Below are 21,555 nucleotides of genomic sequence, written 5' to 3'. Positions count from 1 at the left end.
ACGGCCTCGTGCCGCCGCTGAGGCCTTCGGGAGCTGGACGTCGACGGGCCGGGGCTCCGCTTCTGCCGTCCTGCTTCGCCTGCCCTTGCCCTCCGCCGGACAATTAGGCGCTTACTAATAATAGTGGTATTTGTTAAGCGCTTAGAGCACTGTTCTAAGAGCTGGGGGAGATCCAGGGTCATCAGCTCGTCCCACGTGAGGCTCCCAGTTAATCCCCATTTTCCAGATGAGGTCACTGAGGCCCAGAGAAGTGAAAGGACTTGCCCACAGTCACACGGCTGACAATAATCATAATAATGTTGGTATTTGTTAAGCGCTTACTATGTGCAGAGCACTGTTCTAAGCGCTGGGGGAGATCCAGGGTCATCAGGTCGTCCCACGTGAGGCTCACAGTTAATCCCCATTTTACAGATGAGGGAACTGAGGCACAGAGAAGTGAAAGGACTTGCCCACAGTCACCCGGCTGACAATAATAATAATAATGTTGGTAGTTGTTAAGCACTTACTATGTGCAGAGCACTGTTTTAAGCCCTGGGGTAGATACAGGTCATTAGGTTGTCCCACTTGAGCCTCCCGGTCTTCATCCCCATTTTACAGATGAGGTAACTGAGGCCCAGAGAAGTGAAATGACTTGCCCATAGTCACACAGCTGCCAAGTGGCAGCTCCGGGATTCGAACCCATGGCCTCTGACTCCCAAGCATGGGCTCTTTCCACTGGGCCACGCGGCTTCTCATATGCCATCTTAATTATTATTGCCTATTAATTGCAAATGCCACATTTTTCCATCTTGATCATAACTGTTCACATAATTACTGCTTTTAAGATGGTAGATAAAAATAACTGCATTTGTTAAAGTGTTCATAGTACTGTCTGTCTGTCACATTCATGTCTCTCTCCCCCTGTAGACCGTAAGCTCACTGTGGGCAGGGAAAGTATCTGCTAATAATGTTGTCTTGTGCTCTCCCAGGTGCTTAGTACAGTGCTCTGCACATAGTAAGGGCTCAATAAAGACGATTGGTATGTCCGAAGCGCCAGGACAGATACAATACGATCAGATCAGATGCAGTTCCTATCCCACTTGGGGATCACAGTTTAGGGGAAAGAAGAATGAGTACTCAATCCCACTTGCCCCAGATGAAGAAACTGAGGCACAGTAAGTGACTTGCCCAAGGTCACACAGCAGGCGTTTAAAACCCATAAAGCATTGATTGAACATCTATTGTGTATTGAGCACTTGGGAGGGCACAACAGATTTAATAATGTTGGTATTTGTTAAGCGCTTACTATGTGCCGAGCACTGTTCTAAGCACTGGGGTAGACATAGGGGAATCAGGTTGTCCCACGTGGGGCTCACAGTCTTAATCCCCATTTTACAGATGAGGGAACTGAGGCACAGAGAAGTTAAGTGACTTGCCCACAGTCACACAGCCGACAAGTGGCAGAGCTGGGATTCGAACTCATGAGCCCTGACTCCAAAGTCCGTGCTCTTTCCACTGAGCCACGCTGCTTCTCATTTCAGAGACACAATTTCAGAGACACAATCCCTGCCCTCAACTAGTTTACAGTCTAGCAGTGGAGACAGATGCAAAAGAGTTTGCAGATAGAACAGAATATAAAAATGGATAGGTGAAATAAATAAAGTGCTCAAAGATTAAGGTCTGTAGATAAGTAGGTATCAATCCATCCATCACATTGAGTGCTTACTGTGTGCTCTGCACTGTACTAAACACTTGGGAGAGTACAATATAACAGTTGGTGGACATGTTTCCTGACCAAAGAGAGCTTAGAAGTCTTGGGGGTGGGGGGGAGAGAGACATTAATAATATAAATAAATAAATTAGGGATAGGAGGGTCTATGGGTGGGTCTGAGTGTCTAAGTGGAGAGGAAATCCCCAGAAGTCGAGTTGGTTGTTGGGGTGGGGGGTGTGGCCTGAATGGAGGGAAGAAGAATGAATCAGGGGAGGCCAGCATCTCACTGCTTCTGGACAGTAATAATAATAATAAATGTTGGTTTTTGTTAAGCGCCAAGCACTGTTCTAAGCCCTGGGGTAGATACAAGGTCATCAGGTTGTCCCACGTGGGGCACATAGTCTTCACCCCCATTTTACAGATGAGGTAACGGAGGCACAGAGAAGTTAAGTGACTTGCCCAAGGTCACACAGCTAGCTGACAAGCGGCAGCGTCGGGATTAAAACCCATGACCTCTGACTCCCAAGTCCGTGCTCTTTCCACTAAGCCCCGCTGCCTCTTGCCAGTAGGAAGAGGCAGGACACTGACCCCAAAAGGTTAATAATTTGCGATTGCTACATGCTTACTTGGCAAGCCAGGCTGTGGTTGACTTTGGTATAAGATCTCCAGATCAGATGGCCTTTATCCCACCTGGCGTCCACACACTAAGAGGAAGGAAAATCAGGTTTATCCCCATTTTATACAGGTGGAAATGGAGGCTTCGAGAGGTGGTAACGTGCCCAAAGTCAAAGAGCAGGCCTGCTCATGCCTGCTCTTGTTTTGTTTTGTTTTGTTGTCTCTCTCCCCCTTTTAGACCGTGAGCCATTCCTTCATTCAGGTGCGTGAATTTAGCACTTATTGTGTGCACAGCACTGTACTGAGTGCTCGGGAGAGTCCCCTCTTATGCTGTCGAGTGGTCTCCGTGGACACATCTCTCCCAGGACGCCCCTCCTCCATCTGCAATCGTCCTAGTAGTGTATTCTTAGAGTTTCTTAGTAGAAATACAGAAGTGGTTTACCACAGCCTTCTTCCGGACAGTAAACTTGAGCCAGTCATTCAATCGATCATATTTATTGAGCACTTACTGTCTTCCGAGCACTGTTCTAAGCATTTGGGAGATATAACTGAGTGGGTAGATCTGTTCCCTAACCACGGTGAGATTAAGGTCTAGAGGGGATGACAGACATTAATATGAATAAACAAATCACAGTTATGTACATAAGTGCTGTGGGGCAAGGGAGGGGTGAAAATCCCAGGGCGATATGAGTCAGCGTGAGGCAGCAGCCACAAGACCTGACGTGGAATAGAAAACTCCCTGGAAAAGTGGGTCCAGAACCCCTCAATCAGTGGCCTTTACTGAATGAACACTGGGCTAAGCGTTTGGAAAAAATAATAGTAGACATGATCCCTGCCCTCGGGGAGTTCACGTTCTGGCTGCGGAGAGCGAGGCCGGAACAGACTGTAAACTCATTATGGGCAAGGGACGTGTATCTTTCATTCATTCAATAGTATTTATTGAGCGCTTACTATGTGCAGAGCACTGTACTAAGCGCTTGGGATGAACAAGTCGGCAACAGATAGAGACAGTCCCTGCCGTTTGACGGGCTTACGGTCCAATCGGGGGAGACGGACAGACAAGAACGATGGCAATAAACAGAGTCGAGGGGAAGAACATCTCGTAAAAACCGATGGCGACTAAATAGAATCAAGGCGATGTACGATTCATTAACAAAATAAATAGGGTAACGAAAATATGTACAGTTGAGCGGACGAGTACAGTGCTGTGGGGATGGGAAGGGAGAGGTGGAGGAGCAGAGGGAAAAGGGGAAAATGAGGGTTTAGCTGCGGAGAGGTAAAGGGGGGATGGCAGAGGGAGTAGAGGGAGAAGAGGAGCTCAGTCTGGGAAGGCCTCTTGGAGGAGGTGAGTTTTAAGTAGGGTTTTGAAGAGGGAAAGAGAATCAATTTGGCGGAGGTGAGGAGGGAGGGCGTTCCGGGACCGCGGGAGGACGTGACCCGGGGGTCGACGGCGGGATGGGCGAGACCGAGGGATGGTGAGGAGGTGGGCGGCAGAGGAGCGGAGCATGTGGGGTGGGCGGTAGAAAGAGAGAAGGGAGGAGAGGTAGGAAGGGGCAAGGTGATGGAGAGCCTTGAAGCCTAGAGTGAGGATCTGCTAACTCTGTTCTTTTGCCTTTTCCCGAGTGTTTAGCAGAGTGCTTTGCAGAGAGCGCTCAATAAATACCACCGAAGGTGGTGATGATAAATGACAAGTAGGGGGAAGAAACAGAGTTTAGAGATTTCTATCTGGGCCGACCTAAGGCAGAACTGGACAGAGCCGTTTAATAATAATAATAATAATAAAAATAATAATGTTGGCATTTGTTGCAGAGAAGCAGCGTGGCTCAGTGGAGAGAGCCCGGGCTTGGGAGTCAAAGGTCATGGGTTTGAATCCTGCCTCTGCCACTTAGCTCTGTGACTGTGGGCAAGTCACTTAACTTCTCTGTGCCTCAGTTCCCTCATCTGTAAAATGGGGATGAAGACTGTGAGCCTCATGTGGGACAAGCTGATTACCCTGTATCTACCCCAGCGCTTAGAACAGTGCTCTGCACATAGTAAGCACTTAAATACCAACATTATTAAGCACTTACTGTGTGCAGAGCACTGTTCTAAGCGCAGGGGGAAAGGGGAGATACAAGGTAATCAGGTTGTCCCACATGGGGCTAACAGTTATAACCCCCATTTTACAGATGAGGTAACTGAGGGACTTGCCCAAAATCACACAGCTGACAAGAGGTGGAGGCAGGATTTGAACCCATGATCTCTGACTCCCCAGCCCGGGCTCTTTCCACTGAGTCGCGCCACGCTGCTTCTCCCGTTATTGGGCAGGGATTGTCTCTATCCGTCGCCGCATTGTCCACTCCGAATGCTTAATCCAGTGCTCTGCACATAGTAAGCGCTCCATAAATAGAGAAGCGGCGTGGCTCAGTGGAAAGAGCCCGGGCTTGGGAGTCAAAGGTCATGGGTTCGAATCCCGCCTCTGCCACTTGTCAACTCTGTGACTGTGGACAAGTCACGTCACTTCTCTGGGCCTCAGTTCCCCAACTGGAAAAGAGGGATGAAAACTGTGAGCCCCACGTGGGACAACCTGATCACCTTGCATCCCCCCCCAGCGCTTAGAACAGTGCTTTGCACATAGTAAGCCCTTCACAAATACCACCATCATTATTATAAAGACCATTGAGTGAAGGAATGAATTGAACATGGGAGGGCCGGGCCGGGCCGGGCGGGGCCGCTCGGGGCCCGCGGAGGGCCGGCAGGGGGCGCTGCGCCTCCCGCCCCTCGCGCGCGCTCTCGCGCTCCGGGCGGGGCGGGGTTGCCCCGCCGGGTGTTCCCTCGGGGGGCCGGCAGGGGGCGCGGCGCACGTGCCGTCACGCGGTCCGGGCGGGGCGGGGTTGCCCGGCCGGGTGTTCCGACGGAGGGCCGGCAGGGGGCGCCGCGCCTCTCGCCCCGCGCCGGGACCGACGGACCGAGCGAGCCCGGCTCCATGCTTCCCGTCCTGCGCCCAACGCTGCGCCAAGCGCTGCGGCCCCCGGGCCGCGGGGCGACCGGTCTCCGGCTGGTCCGGCCGGAGGGAGCCCCCGGACCCGCCGGCGGCAGCCCGGGCCGGGGCTACGGCGGCGCGCGGGGCCACCCCGGGGACCCCGAGGTGCAGGTGCGGACGCTGGCCGGAGAACACGGCGGTGAGTGCGCTCAGCCAATAACTCAAATAATCATGATAATTAGGATGATGACATCTGTGAAGTACCTGCTGTGTGCCAGGCCCTGGAGTGATAATAATAATGTTGGTATGTGTTAAGCGCTTACTATGTGCAGAGCGCTGCTCTGAGCGCTGGGGGAGATCCAGGGTCATCAGGTCGTCCCACGTGAGGCTCACAGTTAATCCCCATTTTCCAGATGAGGGAACTGAGGCCCAGAGAAGTGAAGCGACTTGCCCAAAGTCACACAGCTGACAAGCGGCGGAGTCGGGATTCGAACCCATGACCCCTGACTCCCAAGCCCGGGCTCTTTCCACTGAGCCGCACTGCTTCTCCAAGCAGTAAGGCAGATCGAAGTTTAGACTGGAGCCCGTTCAGACCGTGAGCCCGTCATTGGGCAGGGATGGTCTCTCTCTATTGCCCAATTGTACATTCCAAGCGCTCAGTACAGTGCTCTGCTCCTAGTAAGCACCCAATAAGTACTGCTGAATGAATCCAGGCAAATGGGGTTGGACACAGCCCTGTTCCCACATTAGGTTCCCAGTCTCAATCCCCATTTTGCAGAGGAGGGGACTGAGGGCCAGAGAAGTGAAGTGACCGGCCCAAGGTCACACTGCAGACCAGTGGCGGGACTGGGATTAGAACCCATGACCCTCTGACTTCCAGGCCCGTGGAAGTCCACTACGCTGTGCTGCTTCAGCTGAGCTCCCCCCACCAAAATGAGGTGTCTCCCAAGTTAGTCCCCCCTCATTCATTCAATAGTATTTATTGAGTGCTTACTATGTGCAGAGCACTGTACTAAGCGCTTGGAATATACAAATCGGCAACAGATAGAGACAATCCCTGCCCATGACGGGCTCACAGTCTAATCGGGGGAGACAGACAGGCAAAAACAAGACAACATTGATGATGATAAATAGAATGAGGGGGATGTACACCTCAGTAACAAAATAAGCAGGGGAATAAAAATCTATCCAAATGAGCACAGTGCTGAGGGGAGGGGAAGGGGGCGGGAGCAGAGGGAAAAGGGGAAGCTCAGTCTGGGAAAATAAATGGTGGTATTTGTTAAGCGCTTACTATGTACAAAGCACTGTTCTATGTTCTGGGGGACACAAGGTGATCAGGTGGTCCCACATGGGGTTCACAGTTTCCATCCCCATTTTCCAGATGAGGTCACTGAGTCCCAGAGAAGTGAAGTGACTTGCCCACAGTCACCCAGCCGGCGAGCGGTGGAGGCCGGGATTAGAACCCACGACCTCTGACTCCCAAACCCGGGCTTTTTCCACGGATCCACACCACCTCCGTGGCCCTGGAAGGGCAGAGAGGGGTCTCGGGGAGCCCCGGGAATGGGCCGCTGCTCCCACCCACCGGAGCTGGACGTGACCCCAACTTGGGCTAGGACCCCATCCTAGGAAGGTGGCCCGCTCCCCGGGGTGGACTCGTTGCCCAGGCCCTCCTGCCTGCCCCTTCCCCCCCGTCATGGGGACTGACCCAGAGACCCCACTCCCCCACCCCAAAAGAGCCCGGACCCTCCTCCGCCGCCATGCCGGGGCACCCCGACCCCAGGGCCTCAAGCCTGTCTCTCCCTCTAGACTGTAAACTCATTGCTGGCAGGGAAAGTGTCTGTTGATTGTTATATCGTACCCTCCCAAGCGCTTAGTACAGTGTTCTGCTCACAGTAAGTACTTAGTAAATACTAATGAATGAACGAGATGGGAGAGGAGGGGCCCCGGTTAGACTCCCCACCCAGCCGGCAGGTGGGATGTGGTGATTTAGACCAAACAAAACCCAACCTCCCTCCTCCTCCCTCCACCCCCAAAACCTCCAGTCAGACACCCCCCTCTCCATCCCCTTCCTTTCTCTCGAAGTCACTGGGGAAATGACGCTCTGCCCGCACGTGCCCCCCACCCGAGCAGAGGAGCCCACCCTCCGGGGACATTAAAGCTGTCCGCCCACAGTGCCCAGCACCCTCTGCTTCTGTCTCAGGGACGCGGCGGGGAGGAAGCCCACCCACCGGCAGTTTCCCCCGTTCCAACCCAAAGCCCTCAGAGGACTGCCAGGCAGAAGTCCCGACCAGAGAACCCTGCCACGAGGTCAGCCGGGACCGAGACGCTTGCAGCGTCCTGAGGAGACTGCCCTCCCCACCACCACCCACCCGCTCCCTGCTCTGTGGAGGACCACCGAGGCTGGTTTCTTTCCGAACAAGGGCTGCGGAGCCCGGCCCGCTCCTCCCACGCCGTGGCCGGAGCGCGGTCACACCGGCTGCTCTGGGGCCGTGAGGTCCGGCAACTCCTGGGGTCACCCAGAGAGGCTGAGCAACTGTAATCGCTGCCGTGCCGGGTGGGTACCAGGCCCTAGGGCAGGGATCGAAAAGCAATAATGGGAATGATTATCGTGGCATGTAATAAGTGCTCTCTAGGTGCCAAGCACTGTACTAAGTGCTGGGGTAGATGCAGGATAATCAGGTGGGACACATTCCCTTTCCCTCTTGGAAAGGGAGCTGGGGGAAGGATTATGGTGTTTGCTAAGCTGTTGCTTACTGTGTTGAGAATGTTACAAACATAACAGGGTCAGACAGAGTCACCATCCCAGTGAGGAGATGAGGTAAAAATACAAAGGGCAAAGAACACCCACTAGCATAATAATAATATAATTGTGGGATTTATTAAGCGCTTACTATGTGCCAGGTACTGGACCGACCCCTGGGGTGAATACGAGCAGATCTCGTTGGACACAGCCCCCATCCCACACGGGGCGCACAGTCTCAGTCCTCATTTCACAGATGAGGTGACTGAGGCCCAAAGAAGTTAGGAGATCTGCCCAAGGTCACACAGACAAGTGTAAGAGCCGGAATCAGAACCCAGGTCTTTTCGACTCCCGGGCCAGTGCTCTATCCACTAGGCCGTGCCGCTTCCCATCAGAGTCAACGAACCGAGCGGTCGACACCGGGAATGAGCCAAGAGGCTTGAGAAGCGGCACGGCTCAGTGGAAAGAGCCCGGGGTTGGGAGTCAGAGGTCATGGGTTCTAATCCCGACTCCACCGCTTGTCAGCTGGGCGACTCTGGGCAAGTCGCTTAACTTCTCTGGGCCTCAGTGACCTCATCTGTAAAATGGGGATTAACTAGGAGCCTCACATGGGACAACCTGATTACTCTGTATCTACCCCAGCGCTTAGAACAGTGCTCTGCATGTAGTAAGCGCTTAACAAATACCAACATTATTATTACTATTATAAATGAGCTCTTGGCCCCGGCTTGTCGGCGAAACGCTGCCGGAAGCCCTTGGGCTATCTGGCTGGAATTAAATCAATGACTATTAATTGATGAAGTAGCAAAATCCCATTAAAAATGGTCATAAATTGCAAGAAGGCCCAGTGCATAAAGCAGTTGGCCCTGGCCCACGTCCTCCCGCGATCCTGGAACGCCCTCCCTCCTCACCTCCGCCAAACTAATTCTCTTCCCCTCTTCAAAGCCCTACTTAGAGCTCAACCTCCTCCAGGAGACCTTCCCAGACTGAGCTCCCCTTTTCCCTCTGCTCCCTCTGCTGCCCTTCTGCCCTCCCTTCACCTCCCCTCAGCTAAGCCCTCTTTCCCCCCCTTTCCCTCTGCTCCTCCCCCTCTCTCTTCCCCTCCCCTCAGCACTGTGCTTGTCCGCTCATTTGTATATATTTTTATCACCCTATTTATTTTGTTAATGAGTTGTACATCACCTTGATTCTATTTATTGCTACTGTTTTTGTCCATGTGTTGTGTCTACCCCAGCGCTTAGAACAGTGCTCGGCACATAGTAAGCGCTTAACAAATACCAACATTATTATTATGTGTCTCCCCCGATTAGACTGTAAGCCCGTCAATGGACAGGGACCGTCTCTATCTGTTGCCAATTTGTACATTCCAAGTGCTTAGTACAGTGCTCTGCACATAGTAAGCGCTCAATAAATACTATTGAATGAATGAGCAGGCCAACTGGGGGAACTTTCAGCCGGGCCCGATTCTCCCGGTCGGAGCGCTGGGCATCGCCACCCTCAGCTGAACAGCTTTCCGATGGGCTCGGGCGTCGCCTTGACCCCGGCCCTCCAGTGCCAACCGTGGTGCCCCCGGGGTGGGCGGGGAACTGGTGGGAGCAGGTTGTTGGAGCGAGAGGAGGAGAGGGGTCCGGCCAGAAACCTTCCCGCCGGGAGCGGAGTCCGCGTTCAAAGAGTGAGTGACCTCGGGGGGAGGGGGAGGTCGGCGGTTCGGCCCAGCTGACTCATTTAGCGGGGTCAGTACCGACCAACTGGAAAATATTTGCCCTGTGTATTTGTAGAGGCAAAGTCAAACAGGGGTGAAAAACCACCTGTTTGTTCACTTCAACCGTGGTGAGAAGAAGCCCAGTCCCCAGCCCTTCTTGGAGGAGGCCAGCTATCAATCAGTGGTGTTTACTGAGGGCCTCTGTGCAGAGCACTGTACCAAGCGCTCGGGAGAGCACAACGCAACAGCGTTGGTAGACGTGAGGTGGCTGCGTCCAGTGCCAGGCAGCCTGCCCAGTTTGATGCTGGGGAATCCTGCCCGTGTCCTGAGCTGGTGGCCACTGGGAGTCTCCCAGTGTGCGGGACTCCCCGGGACACTGAACTGACCGTGCCTATTCCCCCCGTATCTGGCAAGATTGGGAAGCAGCATGACCTAGTGGAAGGAGCCTAGGCCTGAGAGTCAGAGGACCTGGGTTCTCATCCAGGCTTATCCACTTGCCTGCTGTGTGACCTCGGGCAAGTCGTTTCACTCCTCTGGGCCTCGGTTTTCTCCTCTGTAAAATGGGGATGAATGCCTCTTCCCTCTCCCACTTAGACTGTGAGCCCCATGTGGGTTGGGGACTCTGTCCAACCAGATTTTCTGGGATCTACTCCAGCTTTTAGTGCAATGCTTGGCTAAAAAAATGCTCTTGTTATTATTATTATTATTACTAATAACCCTGATTAATGCCTGGAAACCAACCAGCTGCAGCTATGTAGACATTTACTTCAAGGAAACAATTGTGGGGAGATGGAAGGGTGACTTGGGAGAGTGCAATAAAGTTAGTAAACACAATCCCCGCCAAGGTGCTTACAGACTGGCAGGGGAGAGAGACACTAAGGATTGATTGCAGGGCGGAAGAAACACCAAAATTTAACGATCTGTACGTGATGGGGTGGGGTGAGGTGGGGCTCAGGGGATACGGACTCGAGCGCGTAGGCGACGCAGTAGTGGCTCGGGGAATGTCCCGGAGGAGATGTGATTTTAGTGGCTATTAACTCTATTGTATTCTCCAAGTCACTGAGTATGGAGTAAGTGCTCAATAAATTCCACCCATCTGTTGGTTACTGGCTTGAGTGGAGCTGGGCATGAGGGGAGTCTAGGTTTTAGGGAGGAGACTTGATATGGAGCAGAGTCTGTGAGGAGAGAGGAGGGAAGTGGGAAAGTTAGAGGTTTGCCTTGCTGGAAGAGCAAGCCCAGACCCAAGGGCAGCTGGAAAGAGGCCCTTCGCGTGGAGTCAGAAACCCCAGTCTGGAGCTTCCGTGGTCTGTGGGTTAGGGACAGTTAATGGGCGTCGCTCTGGGGGACGGGGCGGGAAGGTTGACGGACGGTGAGAGCCGGGGGCTAGGCGTAGTGTTAGAACTTTTAAAGCGCTTACTGGGTGCCAAGCTCTGTACCCAAGTGATGTTATTGCTTCCTAGCCTAGTAGGAGTGACCTTTCTCCAACCCCCAGCCCCCCATTCCCACCCTTTAAATATCCTCTGGGAACGGAGCCGGATGAGCCAGCCCTGGACTGGGCCGGAAGGATGTGGTCTCTGACTCTCTCTCTCTCGCACAGGAATTGCCGAAATTCTGATGAACAGGCCCCATGCCCGGAATTCCTTGGGGAAGGTCTTTATCAGTGAGGTGAGTGGGGTGTGTGTCCCCCGTCCCCATCCTCACGGCTCCAGAGGGGAGAAGCCCCATCGGGCTTCAGTGTCTCCAGGATGCTGGGCCCCATTTCACAGATGGGAAAGTGGAGGCTTCAGAACTTGCCCCTCTGCAGGGAGCAGGGGAGAGAAAGAAGTTGAACTCGGGGTCTCCCCTCCTACCCCCTGACCCCCTAGAGCTTACGGGGTAGGAGATAGCTCCCGTCAGGTGGGAGCACCGGAAGCCCGGCCCCGGCCGGTGGCCTGGAGACGGGAATGGCTGGCCGGGGGCCACGGACCTGGGTCGAGCGCAGCGGGACCGGTCGGGCTGTGCCCGGAAGGAAGCAGCTGAGCCGTCACCGGTCCGGCCCGGCCCTCGGTGACCCCCGCTCCTGCTGGTGCAGACCGGAGAGTCGAAGCCCACTCGGAGACTTCCAGTTCCACTCTCGCCTCACACCTGGGGACGGGATGGCCTGACGGCCCAGATCCAGGGTTTCCATGGAGAGAGCCCCAGAGAGATGTCCCTCCCACCAATACACTCCTCTCTCCGCTGTGGGTTCAGTATATGAAGCCCACCTGCCCTGGCAGGTCTGGACATGTTGGTTTGGCAGCTAGTCTGCCTGCCCTTCTCTCGCCCCTGCGGGAAGATCTCCGAGGGAGACACAGACACCTCGATCGGGGCGGCCGGACCTCAAACTGATCCCTGGGTTCTGATCCTAACCTCGGGGGTCCAACTCCCCACTGCCCCCGCCCCACTGGGGGGGTCCCTGACCATTCGCCTTTGGAGAGGGGGCTTCCGAACCCCCAGCAGCTAAAGCGGGTCGGGCAGCGCCAGGCCGGGGGTGCGGGATCTGACTCCCGCCACCCTGACCGAAGCATCTCCCCCTCTCAGTGGTTTGCTGCACTGGACCGGCTGCGTGGAGACAGCGGAGTTCGGGTGGTGGTGGTCAGGAGTGCCGTGAAAGGGGTATTTTGCGCAGGTAAAGTAGCACGGCCCTTCCCTCCCTCCTCCACGTACTCCTTCTCCCCCCACCGGCATCCCTCAGGGATCACTCCTGCTGTCACGATTTCCACTCACCCCATCTTCCCTCTCAATCAATCAGTGGCATTTATTGAGTGCTCAGCTAAGCGCTTGGGAGAGTTGGAAAGCATGAGAAGCTGACAGTCTAGCAGGGGCTGCAGACATTTTGTAAAAAATTACAAGCGAAGAAGCGGACTGTGGGGCTGGGGATGAGGATCGAAGTGCTTAGAGGGTAGGGACCCAAATGCATAGGTGGCACAGAAAGGAAGAAGACGAGGCTGGGGAGATGGGAGTTGCGGTGCTGGGAGGAATCGGGCCAAGGCGCCGGATGAAAACCACATCGGAGCTAGTAACTGCCGGCAAATGCCCCCGGGATTTTCCTCGTGATGTTCCCCCGGGGAACCTTCTCAACAGTTCTCGGCATCTAGCCTTAGAAAGGCAATTCCTGGCGTCACAATCAATCAATCAGTGGTAGTGATCGAATGTTTACTTTTTTATGGCATTTATTACTTTGTCTTAAGCACTGTTCCAAGCGTTGAGGTGGATGTAAGTTAATCAGCCATGATACTAAGGACTTGGGAGAGTCCAGGAGAGTCAGTAGATGGGGATCCCTGCCCTCAAGGAGCTTGCAATCTGGCAGGGGAGAGAAAGGCACTAAAATAAATTACAGGTAGGAAGCAACAGAATTTAAAGGTCTGTACATAAAGCACTGTAGTTGAGAGAGTGGGGTAACTTTAATAATAATCGTAGCATTTAAGTACCTGCTGTGTGCCAAGCACCGTCATAGGCTCTGGGGTAGGTACAAGATCACCTGGTCCCCCAAGGGGCTCACGGTCTAAATAGGTGGGAGAACGGGGATCGAATCCCCATTCTGTGGGTGAGGGGACTGAGGCGCAGAGAAGTTAAGTGACTTGCCCAAGGTCACACAGGTATGCGGTAGAGCCAGGATTAGAACCCAGGCTCCCGGGCCCTTGCTCATTCCACTAAGCCACGCTGCCTCTCTACCCAAGTGTTTAAGTGACACACAGGTGCTGAACTGGCAGTGGCAGGGAAGATAGGTTGGAGGGGATGAGAAACTAGAGAAGGCCTGCTGGTTTAGAAGCAGCACGGCTTAGTGGATTCAGAAGGACTTGGGTTCTAATCCTGGCTCCACCACTTGTCTGCTTTGTGACCTTGGGCAAGTCACTTAACTGCTCTGGGCCTCAGTTACCACATCTGTAAAATAGGGGGGAAGACTCTGAGCCCCAGGAGGGACACGAACTGTGTCTAGCCTATCTTGGAGGTACCCCAGCACTTAATACAAGTGCCTGGCGCAGAGGAAGTGCTTAACGAATACCATAAAAAGGTAGGTGGGGGCTTGAAGATGAGGAGAGTGGTGGTCTGCCAGATGCGAAGTTGGGGGGAGTTCCAGGCAAGATGGGAGGGAGGGAGGGAGCCAAGGGACACTGCTGAGAGAGACGAGAGAAGGTTGGCTTGAGAAGAGCAAAGCTTGCGGGCTTGAGGGGAGGGGAGAAAACCAAGGGTCCGTGGAGGGGAAGAGGGCTGAAAGAAGTGCCTTAGAGGCGACGGTATGGCATTTTGAAACCAGTTCTTCAAGTTGGAGCTGACCCAGCCCACCTGATTGAAAAGCTCAGTCACCTGTCCGGTGAGTTCCCGCCCACCCACGCAGCCGGAGCCTCAGTCAGATCTCTGGGCCCTAGGTGTGATGAGGCAGCTGGCTGGGACCATCCCCACTCTGCAGATGGAGAACTGGCCCCAGAGAGAGGTCAGGTGACTTGTCCGAGCTCACCCAGCAAGTGAGTGGCCTAACCGAGCCTGAACCCACATCCTGCGTTCCCAGCCCGCCTCTGCCTCCACTGCTTGTAGCCCCGCTGCGACCTGCTGGATCCCAGGAGCATCCCCTGCCCCACCAGGGGTCCGAATCCCAGCCAGTCCCCCTTCGGTGCTTCCCGCCGGCACTGTGGGGAGCTGGAGTCTCAATCGATCGATCAATGGGTAAGCGCTTAGTGGGGTGCTCTGCACCCAGTAAGCGTTTAATAAATACTATCGATTGATCGATTGGGCGCTTCCGGGGAGGGCAGGCATCCTCGCTGCCATCAAGGAGCTTTCAGCCCGTGGGCCAGGTTTGATGGGCGAAGTGCATCCCGGAGGCGGGGCCCGAGCTCGCACCGGGCCCGGACCGATCCCGGACCAGGATTGAGTTTCCACGACTCGGGGAGCCGGGTCTCTGGGGGGTGAGGTGTCGGACCCAGCCTGAGCCCCTGGCTCCGAGATGGGGAGAGAAGGGTTTGCCTGTCTGCCTGCCCTTGCCCAGGCCGGCCCCTGGGACACGATGAGCGTTGTCAGCCGTTCTGCCCCTGGCTAGCAGGGGCGCCCCCCGGGGCATTTGCTCCTGGCGATGGTGTGCTAGGGCCGGGGGGGCCCGAGGCATGGGTTGGGGTCTGGGATGCTCTTGGCCGTTAGGGCCCCGGAGCCTCTTCTCCAGGACCGTGGGCTCAGCCCCGGCTCGGAACAAAATTAAATATGGAAACGCGGAAATGCCAACATGTGCAGCAAAGCCCCGGGCTCGGGGCAGGAGCCAGGGGGTAGCCAGACAGGTTCGAGCTCAGAACGGCCTGGGCAAGGGATGGGCCTGAGGACGTTCCCGCTGCCTGAGGTGCTGGGGAGGTGGGGAGAACAGGGCTGGGCCTGGAGCTGTGCGGAGGCTGTGCTGAGGCTGTGCTGGCTGGCGTCGTGGGGGGATGGGGAGAATTAGGCTAGGAACAGGGCTGGGGCTGGACCTTGGGCCCTGGCTGTGCCGGCTGAAGTGTTCGGGGAGTGGTAGGGGGGTGAAAATTGTGCCGAGAACAGGGCTGGGGTCGTTTTGTGGCGGGGACTGGGCTGGCTGAGGGAGTGGAGGGGAGGGTAGACTTGTGTTGTGAACAGGGCCGGGGCTGGGACTGGACGGCCTCTTCATTCCTCTCTCAGGAAGCCAGGTGTTCTAGGGCAGCTTTTCCACTGGGCCCTGGGGTGGGGAGTTGGGGATGGGGCAGCTCTGCTTCAGTCAATCCCCCCAGCCCTGCTCTGCACCAATGAGCAGCATCCATCGCTCCCTCAATCCAAGCCCCCTGCTCTGCCCCGCTGACCGCATCGCCACTCCCCTCCCCAACATCCCCAGGCCCCCTGCTCTGCCCTGCGGCCCGCATGGCTAGTCCCTTTCCGTACACCCCGGGGCCCCCTGCTCTGACCCCGGGGTCGCTGCTCGGGGCCTCAACTCTGCCCCCGCGTCCCTCCGCCCCAGGCGCTGACCTGAAGGAGCGTGAGCAGATGAGCGACGCCGAGGTGGGACCCTTCGTGCAGCGTCTCCGGACACTGATGGATGAGATTGGTATGGGCCAGGCCACCCCCTCCCCGTCTCCCTTCCCTGCTTCCAGCCCTGCCCCAGCCCTTTCCCCAGCATGTCCCCAGCCGCTCCTATCCCTTCCCCCCTCCACTAAGGTGACCCACCCTGACCTGCCCCTGCTGCTGCCTCTTGTACACCCAGGGAAACTGAGGTGCAGAGGAGCAACCCTGCCTGAGTGAAGGGGGGGTGGCTGGGAGCACAAGGCCCCCGTGACGGCCCCCGTTCCGGGTCAGGGCCGGCTGGTGAGGGCCGACCGGTTGGGGCTGAGGCCGCGGTCTCCTGGGTCTGCCCCACAGCCGCGTTCCCCGCCCCCACCATCGCCGCCATGGATGGCTTCGCCCTGGGCGGGGGCCTGGAGCTCGCCTTGGCCTGTGACCTGCGCGTGGCAGGTGCGTGGCCGGGGACGGGTTCGGGGTTGGGGTGGTGGGGACCAGGGGTCTTGGGGTGAGATCCCCGGCCCCCGCTGCTTCCCCTGAACGGGGCACCTGTGGGTTTGGGGCGGGCGGGGACGGGGAGACCCCTCCGACACGGGGAAAGAAGTCTGGTCTCTCGCCCTCCGTTCCTCGGGTGCGGGCAGCTTCCTCCGCCATCATGGGACTGATCGAGACAACCCGTGGACTCCTTCCTGGGGCAGGTAACCTCCCACCGACGAGGCCCCCACCCTCCCACCTCCGCCCCCCGACGCATAGACCCACCCTAGGCTTGAGCTCTGCCCCGCATCCGGCCTGCTCACCAGGGCACGGGCTACTCCTCCGTGCCCTTCCCGGCCCTCACCCCCCGACACACCTTGTGTTGGCGGGACGCTCCATCCCTTCCCCAGCTTTGGTCAACTGGTACCAGTCAGGCACAGAGGCCCCGGGCTTGAGTTCTGCCCCGCAATACCCCCACTCCCGCCTTCGCCCCTTCCCTTGTGCAGGCGGGACTCAGCGCCTGCCCCGCTGCGTGGGCACCGGCCTGGCCAAGGAGCTCATCTTCACCGGGCGACGCGTGGACGGGCAAGAGGCCGCGGGCATGGGGCTGGTGAACCACGCCGTGCAGCAGAACCAGGATGGGGACGCCGCCTACCACCGGGCCCTGGCCTTAGCCCTGGAGATCGTGCCCCAGGTGGGCGGCATGCCGAGACCAGCGAGGGCACGGCCCCCGCTGAGGAGAGGAGCGGGGAGTGGGTGTGGCTGCGTGTGGAGGGCTCGGTCTTTCCACTCCTCCCCGCCGCAGCCCTAGAAGACCCCAGCGGGCCGCATCGAGGTGGGGGATTGGAGTTGGGAGGCAGTCAGTCATCCGAGGTGAAGCGAGCCAAGGTGGCGCGGACCAGGGTGGCTCCCCTAGTGCAGACAGCGGGCACCCCGAGGGTCGGGCCCCCCTCCACCCCGAGGGCGGTGGCTGGATCCCTCTCCTCTAAAAACCAGATCGCAGGAAATGAGCCCGTAGCAGGAAGGACTCAGGTTAGACTTCGGGACTCCGGGGGCAAGACTTCTAAGACTGGCGGCTGGTGGTGGCGGATCAGTAAGAGTGGTTAGGGTACAATCTCCGCTCCACCTCCCACGTAGACGGGGAGCTCCATTTGGGAAAGAGACTGTGTCTGATCTGCTTAGATTGAATCAACCCCAGTGCTTGGCCCATAGTGTGCGCTTAACACATCCCGGTCATTGTACTGGCGGGTCTTCCGGTCCGGAGACGGTGAGCTGTGATGGTTGGACCGCATTCTTGTCCGGAGACGGGGGGATGGGCTAGATGACTTGGAGCGGTCCCATCCAGCCTGGCGGGAGGGGAGGGAGAGGACACTAAGCCACCACAGCTTGTAGACCCTTTCCCAGCATTCTTGCCCTCGGGATGCCCCCAGTCCAGGTTGGGGCAGGTCGAGGTCAGGGAGGGGCGCGGGCCTGGTTTTCCAGAGGGCACCTTCCGTTCCTCTCCCCAGGCCCCCATCGCTGTGAAACTGGGCAAAGTGGCCGTGTCCAGAGGGATGGAGGTGAGGAGGGTCCCCAGCCCCTGGGGGGAGGGGAAGCCCGGGGACCCAGGTGTAGGGGCCTGATCCAGCGGGCCGGGCCGCTCCAGGACCCGGGGCCGCCCCAGGGGCAGTGGCTTGACTCCGTTTGAGCCCCAGGGGGCCGGGGGCTGGAGGGCTGGCCCGTGGATGGCTATCTCGGAGGTTGGGCCGAGGGGCCTGGCTGAACAGAGCAGATCAGGGGCTGGCGGGAAGGGGCGCGACGGGGGTGGTGGGAGGGGCTGGGGGGAGAAAGCTGATGTGACTCGCCTCCATCCCTCCTCCCACCCTGAAGGTCTCTGGACTGGGGCAGAACCAGAAATACCTGTCTGGAGGGAGGAGGTGGATGCAGCCCCCCGACTCCCAGCTCAGCTCAACACAGTCCCATCCCCAGTTCAGTCCCCAGTCCAATCCCCAGCACAGCTCAGCCTCATCCTCCCGTCCACGCCCCAGTCCACCCCCAGCACCCAGCGCAGCCCAGGCTGTTCTGAACTTCAACCTGCCCGTCCCCTTTCTGCCCCGAGGCTGGGGTCGGGGGAGCCGTGGGCCGGCCGGGGGCGCGTGCCCGTGTCGGCGTTTCTCCGGGGTTACCCCGCTGACAGCCTCGGCCTCTCTCTGCTCCCCCAGATGGACCTGGCATCGGGCCTGGCCCTCGAAGGGCTTTGCTACGCTCAGGTAGGACCGGCCGGCCCGGGGCTGCGCTCAGCTGGGGAGGGGGAGTCCGACCCGCGGTTCCCCCCGGGGGCTCGAACCGGGGCTTCTGGTCAGTGCGTCCCCACGGCCCAGCAGACGCCGGTGGCTCCGAGACTCAACCCGGACTTTTCTCTCTGCCCCTAGGGAAGGGGGCGGCCGGGCCAGGATGGGCCCCGCTGAGCCGGGTGGGTGGGTCCCCAGTACCTCTCCCCAGGTGGGGCCGAGAGTCTTGCCGACTGTGCCCGGCCTCAGGGGGCGGAGGGGTAGTGTGGGGGCCCGGTGGGTGGCGGGCCAAGGAGGGAGCTGACTCGGCAACCGGCAGGGGCGTGGGAGGCCAGGAGGGGCCAGGCCGGGTGGGAAACGGCCCCGCGCTCCGGCCTCACCGGCACCTTCTCTCTCCCTGCAGAACATCCCAACCCGTGATCGGCGGGAAGGCATGGCAGCCTTCCGGGAGAAGCGGCCCCCCCGCTTCACGGGCCAGTGACGCTCCAGCGGAGGCCCAGCCCTCTCCAACCCTGGCCGGCCTCCGTTCCCGGACTCCTCGCCAGCTTCCGGCCTCCCACCCAACTGGGCCAGCCACGCTCCTCTCAGCCCCCTTCCCCTGCCCTCCCCCACATCCAGCTTTTGTGTTGCTTCCCGTAGGAAGGAGGCTTGTCCAGGGTGAAGCAGGGAGCGTGAACTCACACTCCATAAAGTTTCTACCCTGCCGCTGTTGAAGCCCAGCCTATGTCTCTGCGACCCACGTGTCCCGGCCGGGTCTCCGCAGCCCGTGTCTCCGTCGGCTGTGTCTCTACGGGCCGTTGGGAGCGGTGAGCGGCGGGTGGTGGTGGTGCGGGTCGGGGAGGGGCTCTGGGGTGTGCTAGAGAGGAGCTTCTCCGTAGCTCGTCGGTGACCTTGGGCTTGCCGGAGCACCTGACCTCTGACAGCGCAGAGCTGCTCCCGGATGCCAGAGATGATCCTGGCGCCTACCCCACCTATCTGCCCCTCAGCACTCTCCGCCTTCCCCAGTGGGGGAAGCTCCTGGCTGTAGCCCCCCGGCCAGCTGCTCTGACCGCCACTCCTAGGCCCGTGCTCCTCGTTCCTGCAAAGGGCTGGGGGAATCGTCCTGGGGAACGGACAACTTCTTGCCTGCCCACCCACTCCCGCAGGCCCTGCCCCCAGCTCATACCCTACCTCTCTTGCCCTTGCCCGCCTGTGGCCTTGTCCGCGCTCTCAGCTCCTGGCTTCTCAACCCAAGCCCCTGGTAAACGTAGCCAGGCCGGCTGCCCTCGGCTCCGGCTGCCCGGAGGAGCCAGACCAACCCGTGGAGTCAACCGTGGGCCCGCTCTCCGGCCCCAAAGCTGCCAGGCACGACCTCCGGCTTGTTCTGCCGGCCGCCCGGCCGGCACACGCTCTTCGGACCCGCCAGAGTTGGAGTCCTTCCCCAGACCCGGAGGCACCACCCTATTCTTCTGGGATTGGACTGTCAGAGGCAGGCCAGGGTACCGGGGCTGTCCCCTCCACCACCCACTTCTTCTGACAGTGTTTTCTCTTCGTGCGACTCATTTCGTTTAAGAGCGTGGCCTTGGGATTCGGAGGACGTGGGTTCTAATCCCAGCTCTGCCTCTTGTCTGAGTGTGACCTAGGGCAAATCACTTAACTACCTCATCTGTAAAATGGGGATTAAAAGTGTGAGCCCCACGTAGGATGACTTGATTACCCTGTATCTACCCCAGTGCTCAGAACAGTGCTTGGTTTTAACAAATACCATCATCATCATCATCATCACCAAGGGAGCTGGAATCGGATTGGTTTCCAGGCTGGGCCAGCTGCTCTAGGCTATCACTGTCCCTTCCCGGGACCTGGGCTGACCCGCTGGGGCCCACAGAGAAACCGGGCTGTGAGCGGGGTAGGGGACCGGGGCGCGGAGTCCTCAACTGGGCCCGGTGGGCCCTGACGGTTAACGAGTCGGTCCGGGCCGGACGTGGCTCCTGCTCCCACCAGGGATTCCCCGGGTCCGAGGAGGCTGGTCAGCCAGGGACTCCCCAGCAGGCACAGGGTCCCGCAGAGCCCGGTGGTGCCCCTCCTGAGCCGGACCCCCTCGGCTCCCAGCCAGCTTCCCGCAGGGCTGGGCCGCCGGGCCCGCCGGCTGCTCAGCATACATGGTAGGAGAGACGCTTGGGTCGCCTTCGGCCTTCCCCCATCCCCTTGGGCCGCCCTCACGTCTTTTGGCCAGGGACCGGGGTCGGGCACAGGGAGGCGTAAACCCTCCCGGAAAGAGGAGGGAAAATTCCGTTCTACCCAAGAACGTGGGTCGGAAGAGACGTCGGGCCTGGAAAGAGAGAAGGGAGTGGGAAACGACGAAAGGAGGGCTCTTGGAGAAGATGGGCCTTCGTTAAGGCTTTTAAGTCAGGAAGAGGAGTTGTCTGTCGGATATGTTGAGGGAGGGCACTGCAGGCCAGAAGCAGGATGAGGGAGAAGCCTTGATGTCAAGATAGACGAGACTGATGATCCTCTATCTCCTCACCGGCTCCTCGTTGTGGAGAAGGGTTTCCACCCTCTGGCTCCCACCATTAATAGACACTAACTCCCCAGTTGTAGCATTAACAAATGCTAATGGACTAGCACTATCAGCTGATGCTAATTAATAATTGTATTTAAGCACTTACAGTGTGCAGGCACCGTTCTAAGCTCTGGGCTAGATACAAACAAATCGGGTTGGACCCAGTTCCTGTCCCACATGGGGCTGTGACACCCGTCAGCCGGGGATGGGTTCTTTCGGGAATTGATTCTCTTTAGAGGAGGCCAACTGAACCTCCCTTTCGGGAGGAATATGATTAATGGTATCAGAGCTTCCCATCAGGAGGAATATACTTCCGTGTCACTCGCGTCTAGGAAAATACCCAGGTCCCACCCAGGAGGAATTGACTTACAGTTCGTTCACGTATGGTGAGGCAGCTACCTCCCACCTACGGACGCTTCCCACTTGCCACCCGGGGTGAGGCACCCAGCTTCCAGCCCCACGAGCGTTCAGCGGGGCAGTCGCCCATCCCACAGCTCCTCTCTAGGCGCAGGCAGAGCGGGCAACCCTTGCTCTGGCCAGAGGTGACCCACAGCCGG

The 21,555-nt window shown here is 58.0% G+C and overlaps 2 protein-coding genes across 4 annotated transcripts in view; one reads left to right on the top strand and one right to left on the bottom strand.

The window, feature by feature from the left end:
• SCP2 (sterol carrier protein 2) overlaps positions 1–5,272 on the bottom strand; it is a 91,299-nt gene extending 86,027 nt beyond the window's left edge. The window contains exon 1 of the mRNA XM_029081836.2: positions 5,149–5,272. Coding sequence (XP_028937669.1) covers positions 5,149–5,272 — 124 coding nt within the window. The remainder of the gene's footprint in view (positions 1–5,148) is intronic.
• On the top strand, positions 9–19,173 carry ECHDC2 (enoyl-CoA hydratase domain containing 2). Of its 3 annotated transcripts, none has more exons than XM_029082752.2 (10): positions 9–107; positions 11,307–11,374; positions 12,269–12,356; positions 15,678–15,764; positions 16,076–16,168; positions 16,357–16,413; positions 16,696–16,883; positions 17,698–17,748; positions 18,391–18,438; positions 18,863–19,173. In XM_029082752.2, exons 2-10 carry the CDS (start codon positions 11,324–11,326, stop codon positions 18,938–18,940), a joined length of 741 nt encoding a protein of 246 aa, XP_028938585.1. In that variant the 5' UTR covers positions 9–107; positions 11,307–11,323; the 3' UTR covers positions 18,941–19,173. The 3 variants fall into 3 exon arrangements, with proteins under 3 accessions (XP_028938585.1, XP_028938584.1, XP_028938583.1); XM_029082750.1 differs by lacking the exon at positions 9–107 and adding an exon at positions 5,207–5,466; XM_029082751.1 differs by lacking the exons at positions 9–107; positions 17,698–17,748 and adding an exon at positions 5,204–5,466.
• Positions 19,174–21,555: the final 2,382 nt, after the last annotated feature.

The sequence above is a fragment of the Ornithorhynchus anatinus genome, chromosome 17 (assembly GCF_004115215.2).
Source record: "Ornithorhynchus anatinus isolate Pmale09 chromosome 17, mOrnAna1.pri.v4, whole genome shotgun sequence".
In the NCBI taxonomy this organism is placed as follows: Eukaryota; Metazoa; Chordata; class Mammalia; order Monotremata; family Ornithorhynchidae; genus Ornithorhynchus; species Ornithorhynchus anatinus.
Note: the sequence above shows the minus strand (reverse complement) of the source record. Positions and strands in the feature narration are given on the sequence as shown.

What these genes read in the sequence shown, in the direction of transcription:
- ECHDC2 (XM_029082750.1), top strand. Translation starts at nt 5,271, where the DNA reads ATGCTTCCCGTCCTGCGCCCAACGCTGCGCCAAGCGCTGCGGCCCCCG. An exon ending in GACACTGATGGATGAGATTG is followed by an intron (nt 15,765 to 16,075) that starts GTATGGGCCAGG and finishes TCTGCCCCACAG; the next exon opens with CCGCGTTCCCCGCCCCCACC. An exon ending in CTGTGACCTGCGCGTGGCAG is followed by an intron (nt 16,169 to 16,356) that starts GTGCGTGGCCGG and finishes GGGTGCGGGCAG; the next exon opens with CTTCCTCCGCCATCATGGGA.